Source organism: Bufo gargarizans, chromosome 4, assembly GCF_014858855.1.
Source record: "Bufo gargarizans isolate SCDJY-AF-19 chromosome 4, ASM1485885v1, whole genome shotgun sequence".
NCBI classification, from domain to species: Eukaryota; Metazoa; Chordata; class Amphibia; order Anura; family Bufonidae; genus Bufo; species Bufo gargarizans.
This window is the reverse complement of record NC_058083.1, coordinates 304149027-304174435: the sequence shown is the minus strand read 5'-3', so window position 1 is coordinate 304174435 and position 25409 is coordinate 304149027. Positions and strand designations below refer to the sequence as shown.

General features: G+C 44.9%; 1 protein-coding gene across 1 annotated transcript in view; it reads left to right on the top strand.

Annotated features, from left to right (window-relative positions):
• The window catches only part of LOC122935391 (titin homolog), an 848771-nt gene that overhangs the window by 154693 nt on the left and 668669 nt on the right, over nt 1-25409 (top strand). Inside the window, exons 8-9 of the mRNA XM_044291163.1 lie at nt 4979-5041; nt 21511-21567. Coding sequence (XP_044147098.1) covers nt 4979-5041; nt 21511-21567 — 120 coding nt within the window. The remainder of the gene's footprint in view (nt 1-4978; nt 5042-21510; nt 21568-25409) is intronic.

Genomic DNA, 25409 nt, shown 5'->3' with positions numbered 1-25409 from the left:
TGCCAGTACTATTGTGGAACATCCAGGTGCTCTTGTGCAAACTGTAAACATGCAGCAATGTTTTTTTGGAAAGCAGTGGCTTCCTCTGTGGTATACTCCCATGAAATCCATTCTTGTTTAGTATTTTACGTATCGTAGATTCGCTAACAGGGATGTTAGCAAATGCCAGATACTTTTGTAAGTCTTTAGCTGACACTCTAGGATTCTTATTTACCTCATTGAGCAGTCTGTGCTGTGCTCTCGCAGTCATCTTTACAGGACGGTCACTCCTAGGGAGAGTAGCAGCAGTGCTGAACTTTCTCTATTTATAGACAATTTGTCTTATCGTGGACTGATGAACAGCAAGGCTTTTGGAGATACTTTTATAACCCTTTCCAGCTTTATGCAAGTCAACAATTCTTAATCGTAGGTCTTCTGAGAGCTCTTTTGTGCGAGGCATCATTCACATCAGGCAATGCTTCTTGTTAAAAGCAAACCCAGAACTGGTGTGTGTTTTTTATAGGGCGGGGCAACTGTACCCAACACCTCAAATCTCATCTCATTGATTGGATTCCAGTTGGCTGATACCTCACTCCAATTAGCTCTTGGAGATGTCATTGGTCTAGGGGTTCACATACTTTTTCCACCTGCACTGTGAATGTTTACATGGTGTGTTCAATAAAAACATGGTAACATTTAATTCTTTGTGTGTTATTAGTTTAAGCAGACTGTGATTGTCTATTGTTGTGACTTAGATGAAGATCAGATCACATTTTATGACCAATTTGTGCAGAAATCCATATAATTCCAAAGGGTTCACATACTTTTTCTTGCAACTGTATGACAAGAAACGCTTATAGTGCAAATAACACCAAATGTGAATGGCTTGTATTTTACTCTTTTTCTCTAGAAGTATGACAAGAAACACTTTTAGCGCAATTAACACCAAATGTGAATAGTGTCTATATTTCTCGTATTATACTGATCTGACAATAGATGTTTTTAGAGCAAATAACACCAAATGTGAACAGTGTCAATTTTTATCGTATTGTACTATACTGACAATAGATGTTTTTAGAGCAAATAACACAAAATGTGAACGGCGTGTAATTTTCTTTTTTTCTCTAGAAATATGACAAGAAATGCTTATAGAGCAAATAACACTAAATGTAAACGGCGTGTATTCTCTTTTTCTCTAGAAGTATGACAAGAAATGCTTTTAGCGCAAATAACACCAAGTGTGAACAGTGTCTATTTTTCTTGTATTGTACTGAACTGACAATAGATTTTTTAGAGCAAATAACACCAAATGTGAACAGTGTCTATTTTTCTCGTACTGTACTATATTAGGGCACTAAACACTTTCACCATATATAGCTGCAGAAGTGAACAGAGTATGTATTTCTCTTTTTACACAGATATAAGCCACTAAAGGCTTTTCAACATAACATTTGCACTACTACAACAAATTGCTGGAATGACAGAGCTGTATAATGGCTATTTGGATCCCCAAATAATCTTTCCCTGCACTTGTAAATCGTATTTTTTTCCCAATGATGTTTTCTGTATGACTCTTCCTAGCACCTGCAACGTCTGTCCCTGCACTGAATGCTGTAAAATGATTCCTCCCTATCCTTACCGTGCACTTATAAACCGCTTCGTTTTTTACAATGTTTTCTTTATCACTCTCCCTAGTGCCTGAAATGTCTGTCCCTGCACTTAGGTGATGTGAAATGATCAGGGCCGTCTTTAATATTGATTGGACCCTGTGCAAAAAATTTACTTGGGCCCCCTGGATCCCGCCTTCCCACACCTTAGCAGGCAATCACGCCCTCCACCACAACACACACACAAAAAAATCCACACATCTGGTAGAGTACAGTGAATGACTGTAAATACTTCCAGTTCTGAAGACTCCAGCGGCTCAGGATCAGTGCTCTGGGCAGCTGGGCTCAGGCTGGAAGTGGGCACCGCTCTGCAGGAAGGAGACCAGGGCTTCGGCTCACCCTAGTGTTACAGTGCACCCCAGCACCCCACAGTATGCAGTATAGCACCCTATAGTATACAGCACCACACAGTATGCAGTTTAGCACCCCACACTATACAGTACCCCACAGTATATAGTAGAGCAGTATAGCAGCCCACAGTATACAGCACCCCACAGTATACAACACCTCACAGTATACAACACCTCACTGTATACAGCACCCCAAACAATACACGATACAGCCCCCCATACTATACAGTACAGCAGTATAGCACTCCACACTATACCGCACCCACAGTATACAGTATACAGACCCCCACAATATACAGTACAGCAGTATAGCTCCCCCCCACTATACAGCCCCCCCCACACTATACAAGCCCCCCACACTATACAGGCCCCCCACACTATACAGGCCCCTCCACAGTATACAGCCCCCCACAGTATACAGGCCCCCACACAGTATGCAGCCCCCACAGTATACAGCCCCCCACACTATACAGCCCCCCCCCCCACAGTATACAGGCCCTCCCACAGTATACAGGCCCCCACACAGAATACAGGCCCCCACACAGTATATAGCCCCCCACACAGTATGATAAACCAAAAAGAAGGAAAAACTGGAACTGCAAATAGTATTTGCTTTTGGGCGCTGTTCGGCTGAATATATAACGCAGGAGGTGAATAAAAAGAAAAAAGTTATTTATTTGTCTACGTGTTTCGAGGGAATTGGACCCTCTTCCTCAGGACAATCAATGATACAGTAAAGGACAGTATGCATTTATTTATACACTTGTTTTTGGCGCCCAAACTCGATTTTGGGGGCGGGGCTATGGGCGGAGTTATTATACACATATAAGCATATAGACAAACATAAATAAAAAAGATCAGTCTAATATAGATAAAAACAAACTTAAAACCACTTCATATGGGCATACGGTAGTCACTGGAGTGAAAAATATGCACCAGTGGTGAATATAAATAGAGAGAAGCAGGGGGAGGTAATGCTTAAGGACGGGACGCTAAGCCACGCCCACTTTTGTGACGTCACACTCGAGAGGAGGTTTTTGCTAAGTAATAGAGGTAATAGAAGCGCTAAAGGGGCGGGGCTACAGGCGGGGTTGATATACATATAAATAAATAAACAGGAGTTGCGGTAATCGGTACTATACGAATGAAGAAACTTAGAGACAATCAGTACAAACGTCCAGTGGTCACTGGAGTGAGGGATATGCACAAGTAGTGGATGTAAATAAAGAGCGGCAGGGGGAGATGATGCTACAGGACGGGTCATTATGCCACGCCCCCACTTATGACGTAACGCTAAGGGGGAAAGTTGAGTGTTGCTAGGTAACAGAAGCGCTGGGAAGCGCTATACTATACTATACTATACTATGCGAAGTGGTGGGACATGCCCCCACTATTTTGGCACGTGGGCTGACGGGGCGGGTCTTCTACTTCATTTTCGCATTTAATTCTTAAATGCGCCCTGGAACTTAGGCTGCAGCAAGGCACCCTTGGCCGCTGGTCCATTTACCAGCCAGGCTCGTCAAAGGCGTTGTGACTCTTCACAACAGAATCTGGTAAGCGCATTACTTTTTCATTACTGTTATCATTATATACTGTACTACACAATTGGCGCTGCCTTTCTCTTCTCTCCTTCGCTTTACCCCCACACAGTATACAACCCACCACAGAGTATACAGCCCACCAGACAGTATACAGGCCCCCACACAGTATACAGCCCACCACACAGTATACAGCCCCCACACAGTATACAGTCCCACACAGGATACAGCCCCCCACAGTATACAGGCCCCCACACAGTATACAGCACCCCACTATACAGTAGTTTACAGTATATTAACATAACAGCCCCTGTCACCTTTTTCTGATGTAATCTTCACACAAAAAAGCTCCACAGTTAACTTCTGCAACACTCCTGGTAGGACCTGTGATGACCTCATAGCCATGTGACCAGTAATTGCTAGGCTACTGGTCACATGGTGATGATGTCATTAAGGTCCTAGATCACAACTTTAACACAGTACGATCATGATGCCTGGACTCAGTGCCGGCAGGCATGGCATGGCAGCACCCCCTGTGTAGCTGACAGCTTGACACCCGGGGCAGTTGCTAGCAGGGCTCAAGAGGCAGCTGCCTTGGGCCCCCCAGGAGCAACTGGGCCCGGGGCAGCTGCCCCTTTTGCCCCTTGGTAAAGACGGCCCTGGAAATGATTCCTCCCTATCCTTATTGTGCACTTATAAACTGCTTTATTTTTCATAATGTTTTCTTTATGACTCTCCCTAGCGCCTGGTACGTCTGTCGCTGCACTTACATAATGTAAAATGATTCCTCCCTATCCTTATCGTGCACCTATAAAATGTTTTTTGTTTTTTTTTACGCAATGAGGTTTTCTTTCACTCTTCCTAGCACCTGCATAAACGTCTGTCCCTGAACAAAGTACGATGGTGAATGGCAGAATATGAGATGGCTGCCGTATTTATAGGGCTGTGACATCACCTGGCTGGCTGCTGATTGGCTGCATACATGGCATTATGGGTCATCCCGCTCTTCCTAGAGTCCTCACACATCTAGCCGCCATTTTAGCGGCCATTGTAGCCGCCATGTTAGGAAAAATTGTGATTTGTTCCCACAAAGCGAGAGGAAAAAGCCATGGATCTATCTCAGACACCAAAGAAAATGGAAAAAGTTCAGCACTCCCCCTTCCCCTGGGCCCCATAGCAGTTTCATGACCTGCCACCTGTTGGGTATACCACTGTAAAGTAGGACGAGGTGTGAATATTGATATAAAGCTTTGAATGAAAATAATCAATATTAATTATTATTTGTTCTGAATATTTTCCTACAAAGCTATATATGAATCTGCTCAGTCCTCCCTGCCCTATAACATGCTGCTTGGAGATATGAATGTTCAACGTGACAGTTTCCCTTTAATAAAAATCACACTGTTGCTTACATGTATATAATTACAATTTTACTTTATTGCAGTGAAAGAAGAGCTAAATAAAAAGGTTCCAGAGAAGAAGGATGTTCAAGAGTCCAAAAAAGCAGGTATAAGATACTACAATAGCATGTATCTAACCATGGCTAGAATTTTAACCCTTTGGGAACATGTGACATAACAGTGCATCACATACCCACAGGGGGTTAAAAGAGTGGGTTAGGAAATATAAAATATAGCTGACATAAACCTGCAGTGACCAAGATCAGAGATAACTCTGATCATGGTAACTTAAAGGGCATTTGTCAGCAGATTTGTACTTATGAAACTGGCTGAACTGTTGCATGTGTGCTTTTGCTGCTGAAGGCATCTGTGTTGGTGCCATGTTCATATGTGCCCGCATTGCTCTGCTCTCTCTGCAATAGCTGCACCCTCCCCAATTTGATTGACAGGGCCTGGTGTGATGATGTTTACACTGTCTGGCCCTGGTCAAAGTGCACAGGGTGCAGCAGTTGCAGGAAGAACAAAGCCTCTAGGAGTAACGGCAATGCCCTTGTTGCTCTTAGAAGCTAATTTTAATTTATTTGAACATACATTTTCTCAGCAATGTGGGCATATACAGTATGGACATGGGACCAACACAAATGCTTTCAGATGCCAAGCACACATGGAACAGGTCAGCCAGTTTCATAGCTACAATTCTGCTGTCAGATGCCCTTTAACCTCTCAGATGGTCAATAGTTACCCACAGCATCTGATCTGAACCTCAATAATACTCTCTCCTACCATCCTCCTACCTGTTGTCATGGGAGCCCGAGGCCTTGCTAAATCTTCCAGGCCTAACATTGTAAAATGCTTACTGAGATAGCTTAACAGGAAGAAATCACAAGAACCATGTAATGCAATGCTATTGTATTATAGTGCATGGTATATACAATCAAATGCCCAAGTTCACTAGCTAAACTGAAAATACAAGTAAAAAAGTGTTAAAAATTCAATTCACCCCCTTTCCCTATTTTAGATATAAAAATAAACAACATCAACAAAGTATTAAAATCATAATAAAAATTCTTAAAATTTGCTATACTATATTATACTAACATGCAGAAAACAGGTAACTTAACAGTTTTAGTGCACAGAGTATGCTATAAAATGAAGCCTAACAAACAATGGCAAAATTGTGTTTTTATTTTTCACTCTGCATCTGTTATTCAGTACAGGATATGGTAAATTAAATGGTGCCATTCAAATTAAAACAAGCTCTCATACATTTCTGTGAAATTAAAATTAGAAATGTTATTGCTCTTGGAAGGCAAGTTGGAAGAATTGAAAATGAAAATAAAATAAAAATTGTTTAAGGCACCAATGGGTTAAAACTTTTATTCCTCCTTTGGTCAAAAGTAAATTAAGAGCATCTGGGAAAGAGATACAGAAAAGAAACAAAGGGACATATTATTACAGTGAGAAAACTTTTTGTGATGACTAGTGTGTTCTTTAGGAGGTAGATCTAGTCTTATAGGGGTTATCTCATGATTAATGTAAAAAATGAAAATCACACATCATATAGTACATAACAATCTCTTTTTAAAAAAGCTAGAACTAGCCCTCACATGAATCTAGAGATCTCCCTATTCAGGATGGAGTTGAAAGATGAAACTGAGCATGGGCTTCCATCTTAGTGAGCTGGGCAAAGAAATAATAAAAAGAACAAACAGCAGGTGGCGCTATACAGATACTTTTTATTTAATAATTCAGTGGCTATATAATATTTTTAATTACATGCAATTACAAATATATTCAGATTTAGGTGCTGGTTTTAAAACTGTCAAATATTTTTGGGCGCAATTATGAGGAATGGCGATCGAACTTCCCCTTGTCATTTAACCCCTCAGATGCCCCTCTCAGGGGTTAATCATAATAATAATTATAAAAATAATAATACACACCTCATCAACTTTGGATACTTTAGTTCGCTCAACACTATTGACAATGCCTCACTAAAGGTAATCTGCCACCCAAATAATCACTTATGACACTCTAGGGTCATAAAACAAAACAAAAAAAAAACACTTTTGCAGAAAATTACTTCATTAGATATAGACTAAACACAAATTGAACAGTACAGGGAAAATTAGTAATGCTACTAATAAAAATAAATGTAGAGGAGGATTGCGCTGCAGGAAAAGAATCTTCTTGTAAATGTAAGCTCCCTTATGAAAGTCTTAAACCATTGGGATCACAGACCAACTTTACAACCTTCATTGGTATGGAAATCTGTGGTATAGAAAAACGCACTATGGTGTAGCGAGTTCAAACATCTAACGCACCATGTGAACAGGATATACTCACAAGATTCCAGATAGGTAAGTGCACGTAGAGATCTAAACGATGTTTCCTATGCGGCTATTTTAGCAGCGGAGTCACCCTTTAACGATGTTTAGCCTGCTTGTGACTTTACCACTTGGAAGAATCCCTGGATTCTGAGAAGCAATGTTCAGAGGTCTGAATTTAGGAGGGGAAGGAGCCAGTGTGTCCTGTGTCTTTGGGTTCATGTGCTGTTGCTACACAGGGAGGACCAAGTGGTAAAGTCACAAGCAGGCTAAACATCGTTAAAGGGTGACTCCGCTGCTAAAATAGCCGCATAGGAAACATCGTTTAGATCTCTACGTGCACTTACCTATCTGGAATCTTGTGAGTATATCCTGTTCACATGGTGCGTTAGATGTTTGAACTTGCTACACCATAGTGCGTATTTCTATACCACAGATTTCCATACCAATGAAGGTTGTAAAGTTGGTCTGTGATCCCAATGGTTTAAGACTTTCATAAGGGAGCTTACATTTACAAGAAGATTCTTTTCCTGCAGCGCAATCCTCCTCTACATTTATCTACATAGCGGACTTTTCCCACATCGTCTTTTGGATTTGCAGCGCTAGAGAGGACAAGTATTTCAAATAGAGACTCTTATCTTTTTATTTCTACAAATAAAAATGCCTAACCTTACAGCACATATAAAACTAATTAAATATATATATATATATATATATATATATATATATATTATGCAGTATATATATATATATATATATATATATATATTTATTTATTTTTTATACCAACAAGGAATCATGGTTAATAATTATTGCTTTATAAATAAATCTCTACAAAGTTACTTCCATTCAGTGGCAGAATTCAGGGTATTCCTAAAATGCTAAAAAAAAAAGCATGCACAATTGATGGATCAAAAAATAAAAAAAATAAAAACCGGAATTTTCCACCTTTAATTTTTTTATTTTACCAAATTGTGTTTCCCTGCTAGGGATTTTATAAGAGGCAACAGGGGAAATTTTAATGAAATACTGTCCATCCCTCATGCTCACTTTATAAAACTACTGTCTTGAGGACCAATAGAGTTTATACCACTTCTGTCTGCATTCATTACAATTATTTAAACAAATTTGCAGCTATGGATTTAGTCTCATCAAAAAAATTCCTTGCCAAGTCATATTAGGATATCATACTAGAGTTGAGCGAACACCTGGATGTTCGGGTTCGAGAAGTTCGGCCGAACATCCCGGAAATGTTCGGGTTCGGGATCCGAACCCGATCCGAACTTCGTCCCGAACCCGAACCCCATTGAAGTCAATGGGGACCCGAACTTTTCGGCACTAAAACGGCTGTAAAACAGCCCAGGAAAGGGCTAGAGGGCTGCAAAAGGCAGCAACATGTAGGTAAATCCCCTGCAAACAAATGTGGATAGGGAAATTAATTAAAATAAAAATTAAATAAATAAAAATTAACCAAAATCAATTGGAGAGAGGTTCCATAGCAGAGAATCTGGCTTCCCGTCACCCACCACTGGAACAGTCCATTCTCAGATATTTAGGCCCCGGCACCCAGGCAGAGGAGAGAGGTCCCGTAACAGACAATCTGGCTTCATGTCAGCAGAGAATCAGTCTTCATGTCATAGCAGAGAATCAGGCTTCACGTCACCCACCACTGTAATAGTCCATTTTCATAAATTTAGGCCCAGCACCCAGGCAGAGGAGAGAGGTCCCGTAACAGACAATCTGGCTTCATGTCAGCAGAGAATCAGTCTTCATATCATAGCAGAGAATCTGGCTTCCCGTTACCCACCACTGGAACAGTCCATTCTCAGATATTTAGGCCCCGGCACCCAGGCAGAGGAGAGAGGTCCCGTAACAGACAATCTGGCTTCATGTCAGCAGAGAATCAGTCTTCATATCATAGCAGAGAATCAGGCTTCACGTCAGCCACCACTGCAACAGTCCATTGTCATAAATTCAGGCCCAGCACCCAGGCAGAGGAGAGAGGTCCCGTAACAGACAATCTGGCTTCATGTCAGCAGAGAATCAGTCTGCATGTCATAGCAGAGAATGAGGCTTCACGTCACCCACCACTGCAACAGTCCATTTTCATAAATTTAGGCCCAGCACCCAGGCAGAGGAGAGAGGTCCCGTAACAGAGGATCTGGCTTCATGTCACCAGAGAATCAGTCTGCATGTCATAGCAGAGAATCAGGCTTCACGTCACCCACCACTGCAACAGTCCATTTTCATAAATTTAGGCCCAGCACCCAGGCAGAGGAGAGAGGTCCCGTAACAGAGGATCTGGCTTCATGTCACCAGAGAATCAGTCTGCATGTCATAGCAGAGAATCAGGCTTCACGTCAGCCACCACTGCAACAATCCATTGGCATATATTTAGGCCTAGCACACAGGCAGAGGAGAGAGGTCCCGTAACAGACAATCTGGCTTCATGTCAGCAGAGAATCAGTCTTCATATCATAGCAGAGAATCAGGCTTCACGTCAGCCACCAATGCAACAGTCCATTGTCAGATATTTAGGCCCAGCACCCAGGCAGAGGAGAGAGGTCCCGTAACAGAGGATCTGGCTTCATGTCACCAGAGAATCAGTCTGCATGTCATAGCAGAGAATCAGGCTTCACGTCAGCCACCACTGCAACAATCCATTGGCATATATTTAGGCCTAGCACACAGGCAGAGGAGAGAGGTCCCGTAACAGACAATCTGGCTTCATGTCAGCAGAGAATCAGTCTGCATGTCATAGCAGAGAATGAGGCTTCACGTCACCCACCACTGCAACAGTCCATTTTCATAAATTTAGGCCCAGCACCCAGGCAGAGGAGAGAGGTCCCGTAACAGAGGATCTGGCTTCATGTCACCAGAGAATCAGTCTGCATGTCATAGCAGAGAATCAGGCTTCACGTCACCCACCACTGCAACAGTCCATTTTCATATATTTAGGCCCAGCACCCAGGCAGAGGAGAGAGGTCCCGTAACAGAGGATCTGGCTTCATGTCACCAGAGAATCAGTCTGCATGTCATAGCAGAGAATCAGGCTTCACGTCAGCCACCACTGCAACAATCCATTGGCATATATTTAGGCCTAGCACACAGGCAGAGGAGAGAGGTCCCGTAACAGACAATCTGGCTTCATGTCAGCAGAGAATCAGTCTTCATATCATAGCAGAGAATCAGGCTTCACGTCAGCCACCAATGCAACAGTCCATTGTCAGATATTTAGGCCCAGCACCCAGGCAGAGGAGAGAGGTCCCGTAACAGAGGATCTGGCTTCATGTCAGCAGAGAATCAGTCTTCATGTCATAGCAGAGAATCAGGCTTCACGTCACCCACCACTGCAACAGTCCATTTTCATAAATTTAGGCCCAGCACCCAGGCAGAGGAGAGAGGTCCCGTAACAGAGGATCTGGCTTCATGTCACCAGAGAATCAGTCTGCATGTCATAGCAGAGAATCAGGCTTCACGTCAGCCACCACTGCAACAATCCATTGGCATATATTTAGGCCTAGCACACAGGCAGAGGAGAGAGGTCCCGTAACAGACAATCTGGCTTCATGTCAGCAGAGAATCAGTCTTCATATCATAGCAGAGAATCAGGCTTCACGTCAGCCACCAATGCAACAGTCCATTGTCAGATATTTAGGCCCAGCACCCAGGCAGAGGAGAGAGGTCCCGTAACAGAGGATCTGGCTTCATGTCAGCAGAGAATCAGTCTTCATGTCATAGCAGAGAATCAGGCTTCACGTCACCCACCACTGCAACAGTCCATTTTCATAAATTTAGGCCCAGCACCCAGGCAGAGGAGAGAGGTCCCGTAACAGAGGATCTGGCTTCATGTCACCAGAGAATCAGTCTGCATGTCATAGCAGAGAATCAGGCTTCACGTCAGCCACCACTGCAACAATCCATTGGCATATATTTAGGCCTAGCACACAGGCAGAGGAGAGAGGTCCCGTAACAGACAATCTGGCTTCATGTCAGCAGAGAATCAGTCTTCATATCATAGCAGAGAATCAGGCTTCACGTCAGCCACCAATGCAACAGTCCATTGTCAGATATTTAGGCCCAGCACCCAGGCAGAGGAGAGAGGTCCCGTAACAGAGGATCTGGCTTCATGTCAGCAGAGAATCAGTCTTCATGTCATAGCAGAGAATCAGGCTTCACGTCACCCACCACTGTAAGAGTCCATTTTCATAAATTTAGGCCCAGCACCCAGGCAGAGGAGAGAGGTCCCGTAACAGACAATCTGGCTTCATGTCAGCAGAGAATCAGTCTTCATATCATAGCAGAGAATCAGGCTTCACGTCAGCCACCAATGCAACAGTCCATTGTCAGATATTTAGGCCCAGCACCCAGGCAGAGGAGAGAGGTCCCGTAACAGAGGATCTGGCTTCATGTCAGCAGAGAATCAGTCTTCATGTCATAGCAGAGAATCAGGCTTCACGTCACCCACCACTGTAAGAGTCCATTTTCATAAATTTAGGCCCAGCACCCAGGCAGAGGAGAGAGGTCCCGTAACAGACAATCTGGCTTCATGTCAGCAGAGAATCAGTCTTCATATCATAGCAGAGAATCAGGCTTCACGTCACCCACCACTGTAACAGTCCATTTTCATAAATTTAGGCCCAGCACCCAGGCAGAGGAGAGAGGTCCCGTAACAGACAATCTGGCTTCATGTCAGGAGAGAATCAGTCTTCATGTCATAGCAGAGAATCAGGCTTCACGTCACCCACCACTGCAACAGTCCATTTTCATAAATTTAGGCCCAGCACCCAGGCAGAGGAGAGAGGTCCCGTAACAGACAATCTGGCTTCATGTCAGCAGAGAATTAGTCTGCATGTCATAGCAGAGAATCAGGCTTCACGTCAGCCACCAATGCAACAGTCCATTGTCAGATATTTAGGCCCAGCACCCAGGCAGAGGAGAGAGGTCCCGTAACAGAGGATCTGGCTTCATGTCACCAGAGAATCAGTCTGCATGTCATAGCAGAGAATCAGGCTTCACGTCACCCACCACTGCAACAGTCCATTGTCATAAATTCAGGCCCAGCACCCAGGCAGAGGAGAGAGGTCCCGTAACAGACAATCTGGCTTCATGTCACCAGAGAATCAGTCTGCATGTCATAGCAGAGAATGAGGCTTCACGTCAGCCACCACTGCAACAATCCATTGGCATATATTTAGGCCTAGCACACAGGCAGAGGAGAGGTTCATTCAACTTTGGGTAGCCTTGCAATATAATGGTAAAATGAAAATAAAAATAGGATTGAATGAGGAAGTGCCCTGGAGTCCAATAATATATGGTTATGGGGAGGTAGTTAATGTCTAATCTGGACAAGGGACGGACAGGTCCTGTGGGATCCATGCCTGGTTCATTTTTATGAACGTCAGCTTGTCCACATTGGCTGTAGACAGGCGGCTGCGTTTGTCTGTAATGACGCCCCCTGCCGTGCTGAATACACGTTCAGACAAAACGCTGGCTGCCGGGCAGGCCAGCACCTCCAAGGCATAAAAGGCTAGCTCTGGCCACGTGGACAATTTAGAGACCCAGAAGTTGAATGGGGCCGAACCATCAGTCAGTACGTGGAGGGGTGTGCACACGTACTGTTCCACCATGTTAGTGAAATGTTGCCTCCTGCTAACACGTTGCGTATCAGGTGGTGGTGCAGTTAGCTGTGGCGTGTTGACAAAAGTTTTCCACATCTCTGCCATGCTAACCCTGCCCTCAGAGGAGCTGGCCGTGACACAGCTGCCTTGGCGACCTCTTGCTCCTCCTCTGCCTTGGCCTTGGGCTTCCACTTGTTCCCCTGTGACATTTGGGAATGCTCTCAGTAGCGCGTCTACCAACGTGCGCTTGTACTCGCGCATCTTCCTATCACGCTCCAGTGCAGGAAGTAAGGTGGGCACATTGTCTTTGTAGCGTGGATCCAGCAGGGTGGCAACCCAGTAGTCCGCACAGGTTAAAATGTGGGCAACTCTGCTGTCGTTGCGCAGGCACTGCAGCATGTAGTCGCTCATGTGTGCCAGGCTGCCCAGGGGTAAGGACAAGCTGTCCTCTGTGGGAGGCGTATCGTCATCGTCCTGCCTTTCCCCCCAGCCACGCACCAGTGATGGACCCGAGCTGCGTTGGGTGCCACCCCGCTGTGACCATGCTTCATCCTCATCCTCCTCCACCTCCTCCTCATCCTCGTCCTCCTCGTCCTCCAGTAGTGGGCCCTGGCTGGCCACATTTGTACCTGGCCTCTGCTGTTGCCAAAAACCTCCCTCTGAGTCACTTCGAAGAGACTGGCCTGAAAGTGCTAAAAATGACCCCTCTTCCTCCTCCTCCTCCTCCTCCTCCTGGGCCACCTCCTCTTCCATCATCGCCCTAAGTGTTTTCTCAAGGAGACATAGAAGTGGTATTGTAACGCTGATAACGGTGTCATCGCCACTGGCCATGTTGGTGGAGTACTCGAAACAGCGCAACAGGGCACACAGGTCTCGCATGGAGGCCCAGTCATTGGTGGTGAAGTGGTGCTGTTCTGTAGTGCGACTGACCCGTGCGTGCTGCAGCTGAAACTCCACTATGGCCTGCTGCTGCTCGCACAGTCTGTCCAGCATGTGCAAGGTGGAGTTCCACCTGGTGGGCACGTCGCATATGAGGCGGTGAGCGGGAAGGCCGAAGTTACGCTGTAGCGCAGACAGGCGAGCAGCAGCAGGATGTGAACGCCGGAAGCGCGAACAGACGGCCCGCACTTTATGCAGCAGCTCTGACATGTCGGGGTAGTTGTGAATGAACTTCTGCACCACCAAATTCAGCACATGCGCCAAGCAAGGGATGTGCGTCAAATTGGCTAGTCCCAGAGCTGCAACGAGATTTCGCCCATTATCACACACCACCAGGCCGGGCTTGAGGCTCACCGGCAGCAACCACTCGTCGGTCTGTTGTTCTATACCCCGCCACAACTCCTGTGCGGTGTGGGGCCTGTCCCCCAAACATATGAGTTTCAGAATGGCCTGCTGACGTTTACCCCGGGCTGTGCTGAAGTTGGTGGTGAAGGTGTGTGGCTGACTGGATGAGCAGGTGGAAGAAGAGGAGGAGGAAGCCGAGAAGGAGGAGGTGGCAACAGGAGGCAAAGAATGTTGCCCTGCGATCCTTGGCGGCGGAAGGACGTGCGCCAAACAGCTCTCCGCCTGGGGCCCAGCTGCCACTACATTTACCCAGTGTGCAGTTAGGGAGATATAGCGTCCCTGGCCGTGCTTACTGGTCCACGTATCTGTGGTTAGGTGGACCTTGCCTACAGATGGCGTTGCGCAGTGCACACTTGATTTTATCGGATACTTGGTTGTGCAGGGAAGGCACGGCTCTCTTGGAGAAGTAGTGCCGGCTGGGAACAACATACTGTGGGACAGCAAGCGACATGAGCTGTTTGAAGCTGTCTGTGTCCACCAGCCTAAATGACAGCATTTCATAGGCCAGTAGTTTAGAAATGCTGGCATTCAGGGCCAGGGATCGAGGGTGGCTAGGTGGGAATTTACGCTTTCTATCAAATGTTTGTGAGATGGAGAGCTGAACGCTGGCGTGTGACATGGTTGAGACGCTTGGTGACGGAGGTGGTGGTGGTGGTGTTGGTGGTACATCCCCTGTTTGCTGGGCGGCAGGTGCCAACGTTCCTCCAGAGGCGGAGGAAGAGGCCGAGGCGGCAGCAGCAGAATAGGCCGAGGCGGCAGCAGCAGAAGAGGTAGCAGGGGGAGCCTGAGTGACTTCCTTGGTTTTAAGGTGTTTACTCCACTGCAGTTCATGCTTTGCATGCAGGTGCCTGGTCATGCAGGTTGTGCTCAGGTTCAGAACGTTAATGCCTCGCTTCAGGCTCTGATGGCACAGCGTGCAAACCACTCGGGTCTTGTCGTCAGCACATTGTTTGAAGAAGTGCCATGCCAGGGAACTCCTTGAAGCTGCCTTTGGGGTGCTCGGTCCCAGATGGCGGCGGTCAGTAGCAGGCGGAGTCTCTTGGCGGCGGGTGTTCTGCTTTTGCCCACTGCTCCCTCTTTTGCTACGCTGTTGGCTCGGTCTCACCACTGCCTCTTCCTCCGAACTGTGAAAGTCAGTGGCACGACCTTCATTCCATGTGGGGTCTAGGACCTCATCGTCCCCTGCATCGTCTTCCACCCAGTCTTGATCCCTGACCTCCTGTTCAGTCTGCACACTGCAGAAAGACGCAGCAGTTGGCACCTGTGTTTCGTCATCATCAGAGACATGCTGAGGTGGTATTCCCATGTCCTCATCATCAGGAAACATAAGTGGTTGTGCGTCAGTGCATTCTATGTCTTTCACCGCTGGGGAAGGGCTAGGTGGATGCCCTTGGGAAACCCTGCCAGCGGAGTCTTCAAACAGCATAAGAGACTGCTGCATAACTTGAGGCTGAGACAGTTTCCCTGGTATGCATGGGGGTGATGTGACAGACTGATGGGGTTGGTTTTCAGGCGCCATCTGTGCGCTTTCTGCAGAAGACTGGGTGGGAGATAATGTGAACGTGCTGGATCCACTGTCGGCCACCCAATTGACTAATGCCTGTACCTGCTCAGGCCTTACCATCCTTAGAACGGCATTGGGCCCCACCATATATCGCTGTAAATTCTGGCGGCTACTGGGACCTGAGGTAGTTGGTACACTAGGACGTGTGGATGTGGCAGAACGGCCACGTCCTCTCCCAGCACCAGAGGGTCCACTAACACCACCACGACCATGTCCACGTCCGCGTCCCTTACTAGATGTTTTTCTCATTGTTATGGTTCACCACAACAACAAATATATTATTTGGCCCAATGTATTGTATTCAAATTCAGCGGGATATAAATTTGAGGCCTAGTATTTAGGCGCTGGGTGACCGGTATGGATTTAGTGACAGAATTAGACTTGGAAATGCACAGAAGCGTGTGTGTGAAGTTATTCTGAATGACCCTATGTGCACCTTCAATATGATCTACCCTTTTAGGGATAGATTTCAAATAGCTCTGATATAGCAGAAACGACTAAATTATGAAATTGCTAAATTGGGAATTGTATTTCAACCCAGAACAAAAAATGTGCTTTGACGGACACTAAATAACTTTCCCAGCCACAACAGGACAGCGGTAACGAGAGATTTAGCGGGATATAAATTTGAGGCCTAGTATTTAGGCGCTGGGTGACAGGTATGGGTTTAGTGACAGAATTAGATTTGGAAATGCACAGTAGCGGGTGTGTGAAGTTATTCTGAATGACCCTATGTGCACCTTGAATATTATATACCCTTTTAGGGATAGATTTCAAATAGCTCTGATATAGCAGAAACCACTAAATTATGAAATTGCTAAATTGGGAATTGTATTTCAACCCAGAACAAGAAATGTGCTTGAACGGACACTAAATAACTCGCCCAGCTACAGCACTAGGGACAGATTTAGCGGGATATAAATTTGAGGCCTAGTATTTAGGCGCTGGGTGACAGGTATGGGTTTAGTGACAGAATTAGACTTGGAAATACACAGTAGCGGGTGTGTGTGAAGTTATTCTGAATGACCCAATGTGCACCTTGAATATTATATACCCTTTTAGGGATAGATTTCAAATAGCTCTGATATAGCAGAAACCACTAAATTATGAAATTGCTAAATTGGGAATTGTATTTCAACCCAGAACAAAAAATGTGCTTTGACGGACACTAAATATCTTGCCCAGCAACAACAGTACAGCGGTAACGAGAGATTTAGCAGGATATAAATTTGAGGCCTAGTATTTAGGCGCTGGGTGACAGGTATGGGTTTAGTGACAGAATTAGACTTGGAAATACACAGTAGCGGGTGTGTGTGAAGTTATTCTGAATGACCCAATGTGCACCTTGAATATTATATACCCTTTTAGGGATAGATTTCAAATAGCTCTGATATAGCAGAAACCACTAAATTATGAAATTGCTAAATTGGGAATTGTATTTCAACCCAGAACAAAAAATGTGCTTTGACGGACACTAAATATCTTGCCCAGCAACAACAGTACAGCGGTAACGAGAGATTTAGCAGGATATAAATTTGAGGCCTAGTATTTAGGCGCTGGGTGACAGGTATGGGTTTAGTGACAGAATTAGACTTGAAAATACACAGTAGCGGGTGTGTGTGAAGTTATTCTGAATGACCCAATGTGCACCTTGAATATTATATACCCTTTTAGGGATAGATTTCAAATAGCTCTGATATAGCAGAAACCACTAAATTATGAAATTGCTAAATTGGGAATTGTACTTCAACCCAGAACAAAAAATGTGCTTTGACGGACACTAAATAACTTTCCCAGCTACAACAGGACAGCGGTAACGAGAGATTTAGCGGGATATAAATTTGAGGCCTAGTATTTAGGCGCTGGGTGACAGGTATGGGTTTAGTGACAGAATTAGACTTGGAAATACACAGTAGCGGGTGTGTGTGAAGTTATTCTGAATGACCCTATGTGCACCTTCAATATGATCTACCCTTTTAGGGATAGATTTCAAATAGCTCTGATATAGCAGAAACCACTAAATTATGAAATTGCTAAATTGGGAATTGTATTTCAACCCAGAAGAAAAAATGTGCTTTGACGGACACTAAATAACTTTCCCAGCTACAACAGGACAGCGGTAACGAGAGATTTAGCAGGATATAAATTTGAGGCCTAGTATTTAGGCGCTGGGTGACAGGTATGGGTTTAGTGACAGAATTAGACTTGAAAATACACAGTAGCGGGTGTGTGTGAAGTTATTCTGAATGACCCAATGTGCACCTTGAATATTATATACCCTTTTAGGGATAGATTTCAAATAGCTCTGATATAGCAGAAACCACTAAATTATGAAATTGCTAAATTGGGAATTGTACTTCAACCCAGAACAAAAAATGTGCTTTGACGGACACTAAATATCTTTCCAAGCAACAACAGTACAGCGGTAACGAGAGATTTAGCAGGATATAAATTTGAGGCCTAGTATTTAGGCGCTGGGTGACAGGTATGGGTTTAGTGACAGAATTAGACTTGGAAATACACAGTAGCGGGTGTGTGTGAAGTTATTCTGAATGACCCAATGTGCACCTTGAATATTATATACCCTTTTAGGGATAGATTTCAAATAGCTCTGATATAGCAGAAACCACTAAATTATGAAATTGCTAAATTGGGAATTGTACTTCAACCCAGAACAAAAAATGTGCTTTGACGGACACTAAATAACTTTCCCAGCTACAACAGGACAGCGGTAACGAGAGATTTAGCGGGATATAAATTTGAGGCCTAGTATTTAGGCGCTGGGTGACAGGTATGGGTTTAGTGACAGAATTAGACTTGGAAATACACAGTAGCGGGTGTGTGTGAAGTTATTCTGAATGACCCTATGTGCACCTTCAATATGATCTACCCTTTTAGGGATAGATTTCAAATAGCTCTGATATAGCAGAAACCACTAAATTATGAAATTGCTAAATTGGGAATTGTATTTCAACCCAGAACAAAAAATGTGCTTTGACGGACACTAAATAACTTTCCCAGCTACAACAGGACAGCGGTAACGAGAGATTTAGCAGGATATAAATTTGAGGCCTAGTATTTAGGCGCTGGGTGACAGGTATGGGTTTAGTGACAGAATTAGACTTGAAAATACACAGTAGCGGGTGTGTGTGAAGTTATTCTGAATGACCCAATGTGCACCTTGAATATTATATACCCTTTTAGGGATAGATTTCAAATAGCTCTGATATAGCAGAAACCACTAAATTATGAAATTGCTAAATTGGGAATTGTACTTCAACCCAGAACAAAAAATGTGCTTTGACGGACACTAAATAACTTTCCCAGCTACAACAGGACAGCGGTAACGAGAGATTTAGCAGGATATAAATTTGAGGCCTAGTATTTAGGCGCTGGGTGACAGGTATGGGTTTAGTGACAGAATTAGACTTGAAAATACACAGTAGCGGGTGTGTGTGAAGTTATTCTGAATGACCCAATGTGCACCTTGAATATTATATACCCTTTTAGGGATAGATTTCAAATAGCTCTGATATAGCAGAAACCACTAAATTATGAAATTGCTAAATTGGGAATTGTACTTCAACCCAGAACAAAAAATGTGCTTTGACGGACACTAAATAACTTTCCCAGCTACAACAGGACAGCGGTAACGAGAGATTTAGCGGGATATAAATTTGAGGCCTAGTATTTAGGCGCTGGGTGACCGGTATGGATTTAGTGACAGAATTAGACTGGGATATGGCCAAAAAATAACCACACTATTGCTGGTTAAATGCACTTGGTGACGGGCGCAGCTTGCCCCTGATGTAGTATATGGCCAAAAAATGAACAGACTATTGCTGGTTAAATGCACTTGGTGTCACAGCTTGACCAACCACACTACTGAGGGTTAAATGCACTTGGTGACGGGCGCAGCTTGCCCCTGATGTAGTATATGGCCAAAAAATAAACAGACTATTGCTGGTTAAATGCACTTGGTGTGACAGCTTCACCCTGATGTAGGCTTTAGCCAGAAAACAACCACACCATTGAGGGTTAAATGCACTTGGTGACAGGCGCAGCTTGCCCCTGATTTTGTATATGGCCAAAAAATGAACAGACTATTGCTGGTTAAATGCACTTGGTGTGACAGCTTCACCCTGATGTAGGCTTTAGCCAAAAAACAACCACACCATTGAGGGTTAAATGCACTTGGTGACAGGCGCAGCTTGCCCCTGATTTTGTATATGGCCAAAAAATGAACAGACTATTGCTGGTTAAATGCACTTGGTGTGACAGCTTCACCCTGATGTAGGCTTTAGCCAAAAAACAACCACACCATTGAGGGTTAAATGCACTTGGTGACAGGCGCAGCTTGCCCCTGATTTTGTATATGGCCAAAAAATGAACAGACTATTGCTGGTTAAATGCACTTGGTGTGACAGCTTCACCCTGATGTAGGCTTTAGCCAAAAAACAACCACACCATTGAGGGTTAAATGCACTTGGTGACAGGCGCAGCTTGCCCCTGATTTTGTATATGGCCAAAAAATGAACAGACTATTGCTGGTTAAATGCACTTGGTGTGACAGCTTCACCCTGATGTAGGCTTTAGCCAAAAAACAACCACACCATTGAGGGTTAAATGCACTTGGTCGCAGCTTGTGCTGGCGCACCACAAGACACAAAATGGCCGCCGATCACCCCAGAAAAATGTGACTGACAAACGGTCTGGGCAGCCTAAAAACAGTGAGCAATTGAGGATCAGCAGCTCAATGATCCACAGCTGCAGATCGATCAGTTAATCAAGTCCTTTGGAGGAGTTAATCTGCCTAATCTCGCCCTACTGTCGCAGCCGCAACCTCTCCCTACGCTAATCAGAGCAGAGTGACGGGCGGCGCTATGTGACTCCAGCTTAAATAGAGGCTGGGTCACATGGTGCTCTGGCCAATCACAGCCATGCCAATAGTAGGCATGGCTGTGATGGCCTCTTGGGGCAAGTAGTATGACGCTTGTTGATTGGCTGCTTTGCAGCCTTTCAAAAAGCGCCAAGAAAGCAGTCACAAAAGCGCCAAGAAAGCGACGAACACCGAACCCGAACCCGGACTTTTACGAAAATGTCCGGGTTCGGGTCCGTGTCACGGACACCCCAAAATTCGGTACGAACCCGAACTATACAGTTCGAGTTCGCTCATCCCTATATCATACCAATCAAAGAGAGAGATGTTCCTCAAAATCTGGTGTTGGTATGTGGGCTCAGGGCTGGCAGAGTCACATTGAGCATTCCTAGTGCTGACTCCTGATCATACAATGAAGGACTTGGCATGACCATACATTAAATGATCACCAACAGATCGCCAGTGGGTCCTCAATTAGATAAGGGTTTTTCCAGATGTGACTGACCACCCCTCTCTTAGTAATCAGTCAGTCTATCTGGATAATGATTTGTTATGTCCTTCAAACTTTTTATCTCAGCAGTATTGGACGAGAGCTGGGGATCTTGTCTGCAGCCACCATGTCTAATAGAAATCCAAGACAATCACACAAACGTCCAAAGAGCTGTAAATAGATTACTGCAACACATTTTTATCTACAAACTAGGGCTTGCTTAGTATACTGATGTGGAGAGCACTTTATAAGGTTTTAGCCCTGAAGCTGAGAAGGGTAAAAGCAGTTTGTAAATTCTACATATCCCTTTGAAATATACTTGAAATATATTTTGTCTTTTACCTATTTCAGAAACAACAAAAGAAAATCAGAAAGTGGTGCCTGAAATAAAGAAAGTGATGAAAGCAGGTATAGCAAATGTTGTTAATGTACATTTTATCCGGTAGAGCATAAGTTTAGTGTTGAATTATTACAGAACCATTTAAACATTTAAGTGGGATACCAAATCTGTAAGTAAAACTGTAAGTAAGTAAGGTTTTCTCTAGGATTAGAGGAAAATGTCTGCTTTCTTCCAAAACAGTGCTATACCTGTCTTCAGGTTGTATCTGGCATTGCAGCTCACCATTAAAGGGGATGTGTCGGTGGGCGTGGCCGCGACGCTGAGGAAGATGGCCGCTTACCTCCAGAGCTCCTGCTCCAGCTTAGCATTTCAGCCCAGCAGAACCTTACTAATTGATTGCAGTTCTCCCCTTTGGTGCCAGCCGACACCAGAGCCTTCCCTGATGATGACGAGAGGGAAAAGAAGCATGAAGAACCAGGGGAAGCTGGAGTTCTTCTTTGGCCATGAGCGCGACAAAGATGGCGCCGGCGCACGAGTCGGACAGGCCGAACACAGCTCCAGCCCGTCACCCTCGGCAAACGGAGGCTCGCCGCGCACCTTAGACAGTGGACGCTCGCTGCAGCAAAGCCCCCGTGGGTCCCCGCAACACACAGCCGGCCGGGTAAGAACCAAGAAGCAGGGGTCGCAAAGGGGAGCAGCGCGGCATCGCCGGGGAAAGTTGCGACACAGCAATCCCCCAACGCAAGCCCGGCCAAGCAGAGGCCTAGGCTGCAAGATCCAGAGGCAGCTGCTTATGAAGCTCATAACAATACTGGCGTGCCAAATGCAGACACCCTGTCAGAAGTGCTCTGCAATTTCCCCACAGACGATAAGCCAGCGTCTAGCCTGCTATTAAAAGAGATGCTGCTTGCGTTTAGCCATTCGGTCACCAGTCATCTGTCGCAACTGATTGTACCTATCCAGACGTCAGTTATTGACTTGGACAATAGAGTCCAGCATGTAGAGCAAAAGATGGGCGAATTTGCGGACTCACATAATAGCCTAATCGATGCCCATGAAACGCAAGCGGAGGAAATCGCATACCTCCTTGCGAAAGTAGCAGACCTTGAGGACCGGTCCCGCAGGAACAATTTAAAGCTGCGCGGGGTGCCAGAGTCGGTCTTAGCTGCAGACCTCCAAGCATATATTAAGAACTTGATGAAGCTTCTTCTGCCCGATTGTACTGAGCAAGATCTCATCATTGACCGGGCGCACAGGATCGCCAAGCCAAAGCATCTTCCTGATGACACACCTCGCGATGTGCTTGCTCGCTTGCATTTTTTCCAGGCCAAGGAAGACACCCTGGCAGCGGCAAGGAAACTGGACACCTTACCGGATCCTTATCAATCTGTCAAGCTTTTTGCTGATCTCTCCATAGCCACCCTGCAACTTCGGCGCACACTAGCCCCGATTACTCTTGCTCTAAGATCTGTTCCGTACAGATGGGGATACCCTATGAAACTGCTAGTACAGAGAAATGGTGCTATGGTTGTAATCCACACGGTGGAGGAGGGTGAATCAGTGCTAGCAACCTGGGGCATCCCGGTGACGGAGGCACCCGTGGAGAAGCAGTACCAACACCAAACTGCAGATGGAGAGTGGCACCAAGTGAGAGACGCCGACAGAAGAAGCATCGCTGAAGGTTCCATTAACTGTTCTATAATATCCTGGAGTAGGAACATACCTTTTGATTCTTCTCGGTGGTAGGCATGACCGTTTTCCCCCAACATAATTTGCAAGGGGATATATGTTCTGACCCTTGTGCTACTCCTTTACTGCCCCAATCTCAGGGTGGTCAGTTTTGGTTTATTATGTTTACATTTTTATCTTTTTGCTTTTGTTCTTTCCCAATGCTGTGTCCTTATCTCATTTCTCATTTGGTTATAGTGCAATGTGCTGGGGAGTGCCTCCTTCCACGCCATCCGAGTGATTATCACTTGCAGCCTATAGATTGATGTAATGGTGTTAACGATTGGTTCTTTAAATGTATGAGGCTTAAATAGCCCATTCAAGAGACAGATGATGTGGAGAGAGGCACTCTCGATTAAATGTGATGTATTTTGCGCACAAGAGACACACATACTTGAAGCTGACGTAGGGAGGTTAAAACATCCATAATTTCTGACTTTGATTCACTCCCATGGTCAAAGTAAAAAGAGGGGAGTATTATTAGCTATACGTAATTCAGTAGCGTACCAGGGTAAGAGTACGGTAGTAGACCCAGGGGGGAGATATGTTATTCATGTGTGCTCTATCAATAATATTGTCTATACCTTAGTTGGAGTATATGCACCTAACACTCGACCCATGTGATTTATTAACAAAGTGCTCAAAAAAGTGCATAAGCTGAAGGAGGGCAGAGTTATCATCTGTGGCGATTTCAATTTGACTCCTGATCCCTCTCAGGACTCTTCGAGCACCTCCAGATCCCGTGCTGCTCCGCTAGCACCTGTGCTACTCGCTAATTCCCTTTTTGATGTTTGGTGCATTCACCACGCTTCAGAGAGGGACTTTTCATATTGCTCTCCTGCACATCAAACGTACTCACGGATAGATCTGTTCCTGGTTGACAGAACTTCCCTGAGTGCTTCGGTGAAATCCTCCATTGGTACGATCACCTGGTCGGATCATGCACCGGTAATTTTGGAGGTGTCAGAAGAGTTCTCCATTCCTCCTAACCCATTGTGGAGGGCCAATGAATTCATACTAGCTAACACTAAATACCAAGCACAAGTGTCTAGGGCGTTACAAGAATATTTCAAATTTAACACTGCTTCTGTGTCGGACCCCACTATAGTGTGGACGGCTCACAAAGCATTCATTAGAGGCATCTTAATGAAATTGAGCTATAGACACAAAAAGATCAGGGATAAGACACAAGATGATATTATAAAACAAATACAAAACACAGAATTAATAAATAAATCTACCCCCTCTCTGGAACTGGCTGAGAAACTAAGAGTTCTTAGATCTCAGCTAAGAGAAAGTTTCTTACATACATATGAACTCTCACTTAAAAAGACTAAAGCGATGCATTATTCGCAGGCCAACAAGGCAGGGAAACTATTAACTAGTCGGATAAAAGCAAGAGGCCTGAAATCCAAAATAGCTTTCCTTTGGGATCCCTCCAAAGTTTATAAACTATATGACCCGAAAGTTATAGCTAACAGATTCATGTCTTACTACTCCCAATTGTACAACCTGAAAGATGAACCTGGTTTTATTCACGCCCCCTCCGAGAAAATAGAAGAATTTCTGAACTCCTTACATTTACCCTCTCTAGACGAACGCCAAAGTGATTCCCTATGTGCTCCCGTGTCTCAGGCCGAAATCTCTAAAATAATAAGCAGCTTGCCACATTATAAAAGCCCTGACCCAGACGGACTTCCGAACACCTACTACAAAATCTTCTCTGACTGTCTGACTCCGCATCTTCATGCATTCCTGTCTAGTGCCATGACAATGGGAAAAATTCCCAAAGAAATGCTAGAGGCAGTTATTGTGACCCTACCCAAAGCTGGGAAAGACCCCTCTGTCCCACAAAATTTTGCCCCATTTCCCTACTCAATACTGATCTAAAAATGTACGCAAAAATATTGGTATCCCGTCTAGCTGATATTATTCCCACCCTTGTGGCACCAGACCAAGTGGGATTCGTACAGGGGCTTCAGATTACAGATAACTCCAGAAAAATATTGAATTTGATTGACTTTGTCAATAGGCACAGGTTACCGACGGTGCTGGTTACCCTGGACACTGAGAAGGCTTTCGACAGGGTTAACTGGTTGTTTGTCTTCTCGGTGCTCCAAAAAATGGGCTTCCCTGAATCTATGATTAGAGCTATCCGGGTCCTTAATTCAGAACCATCGGC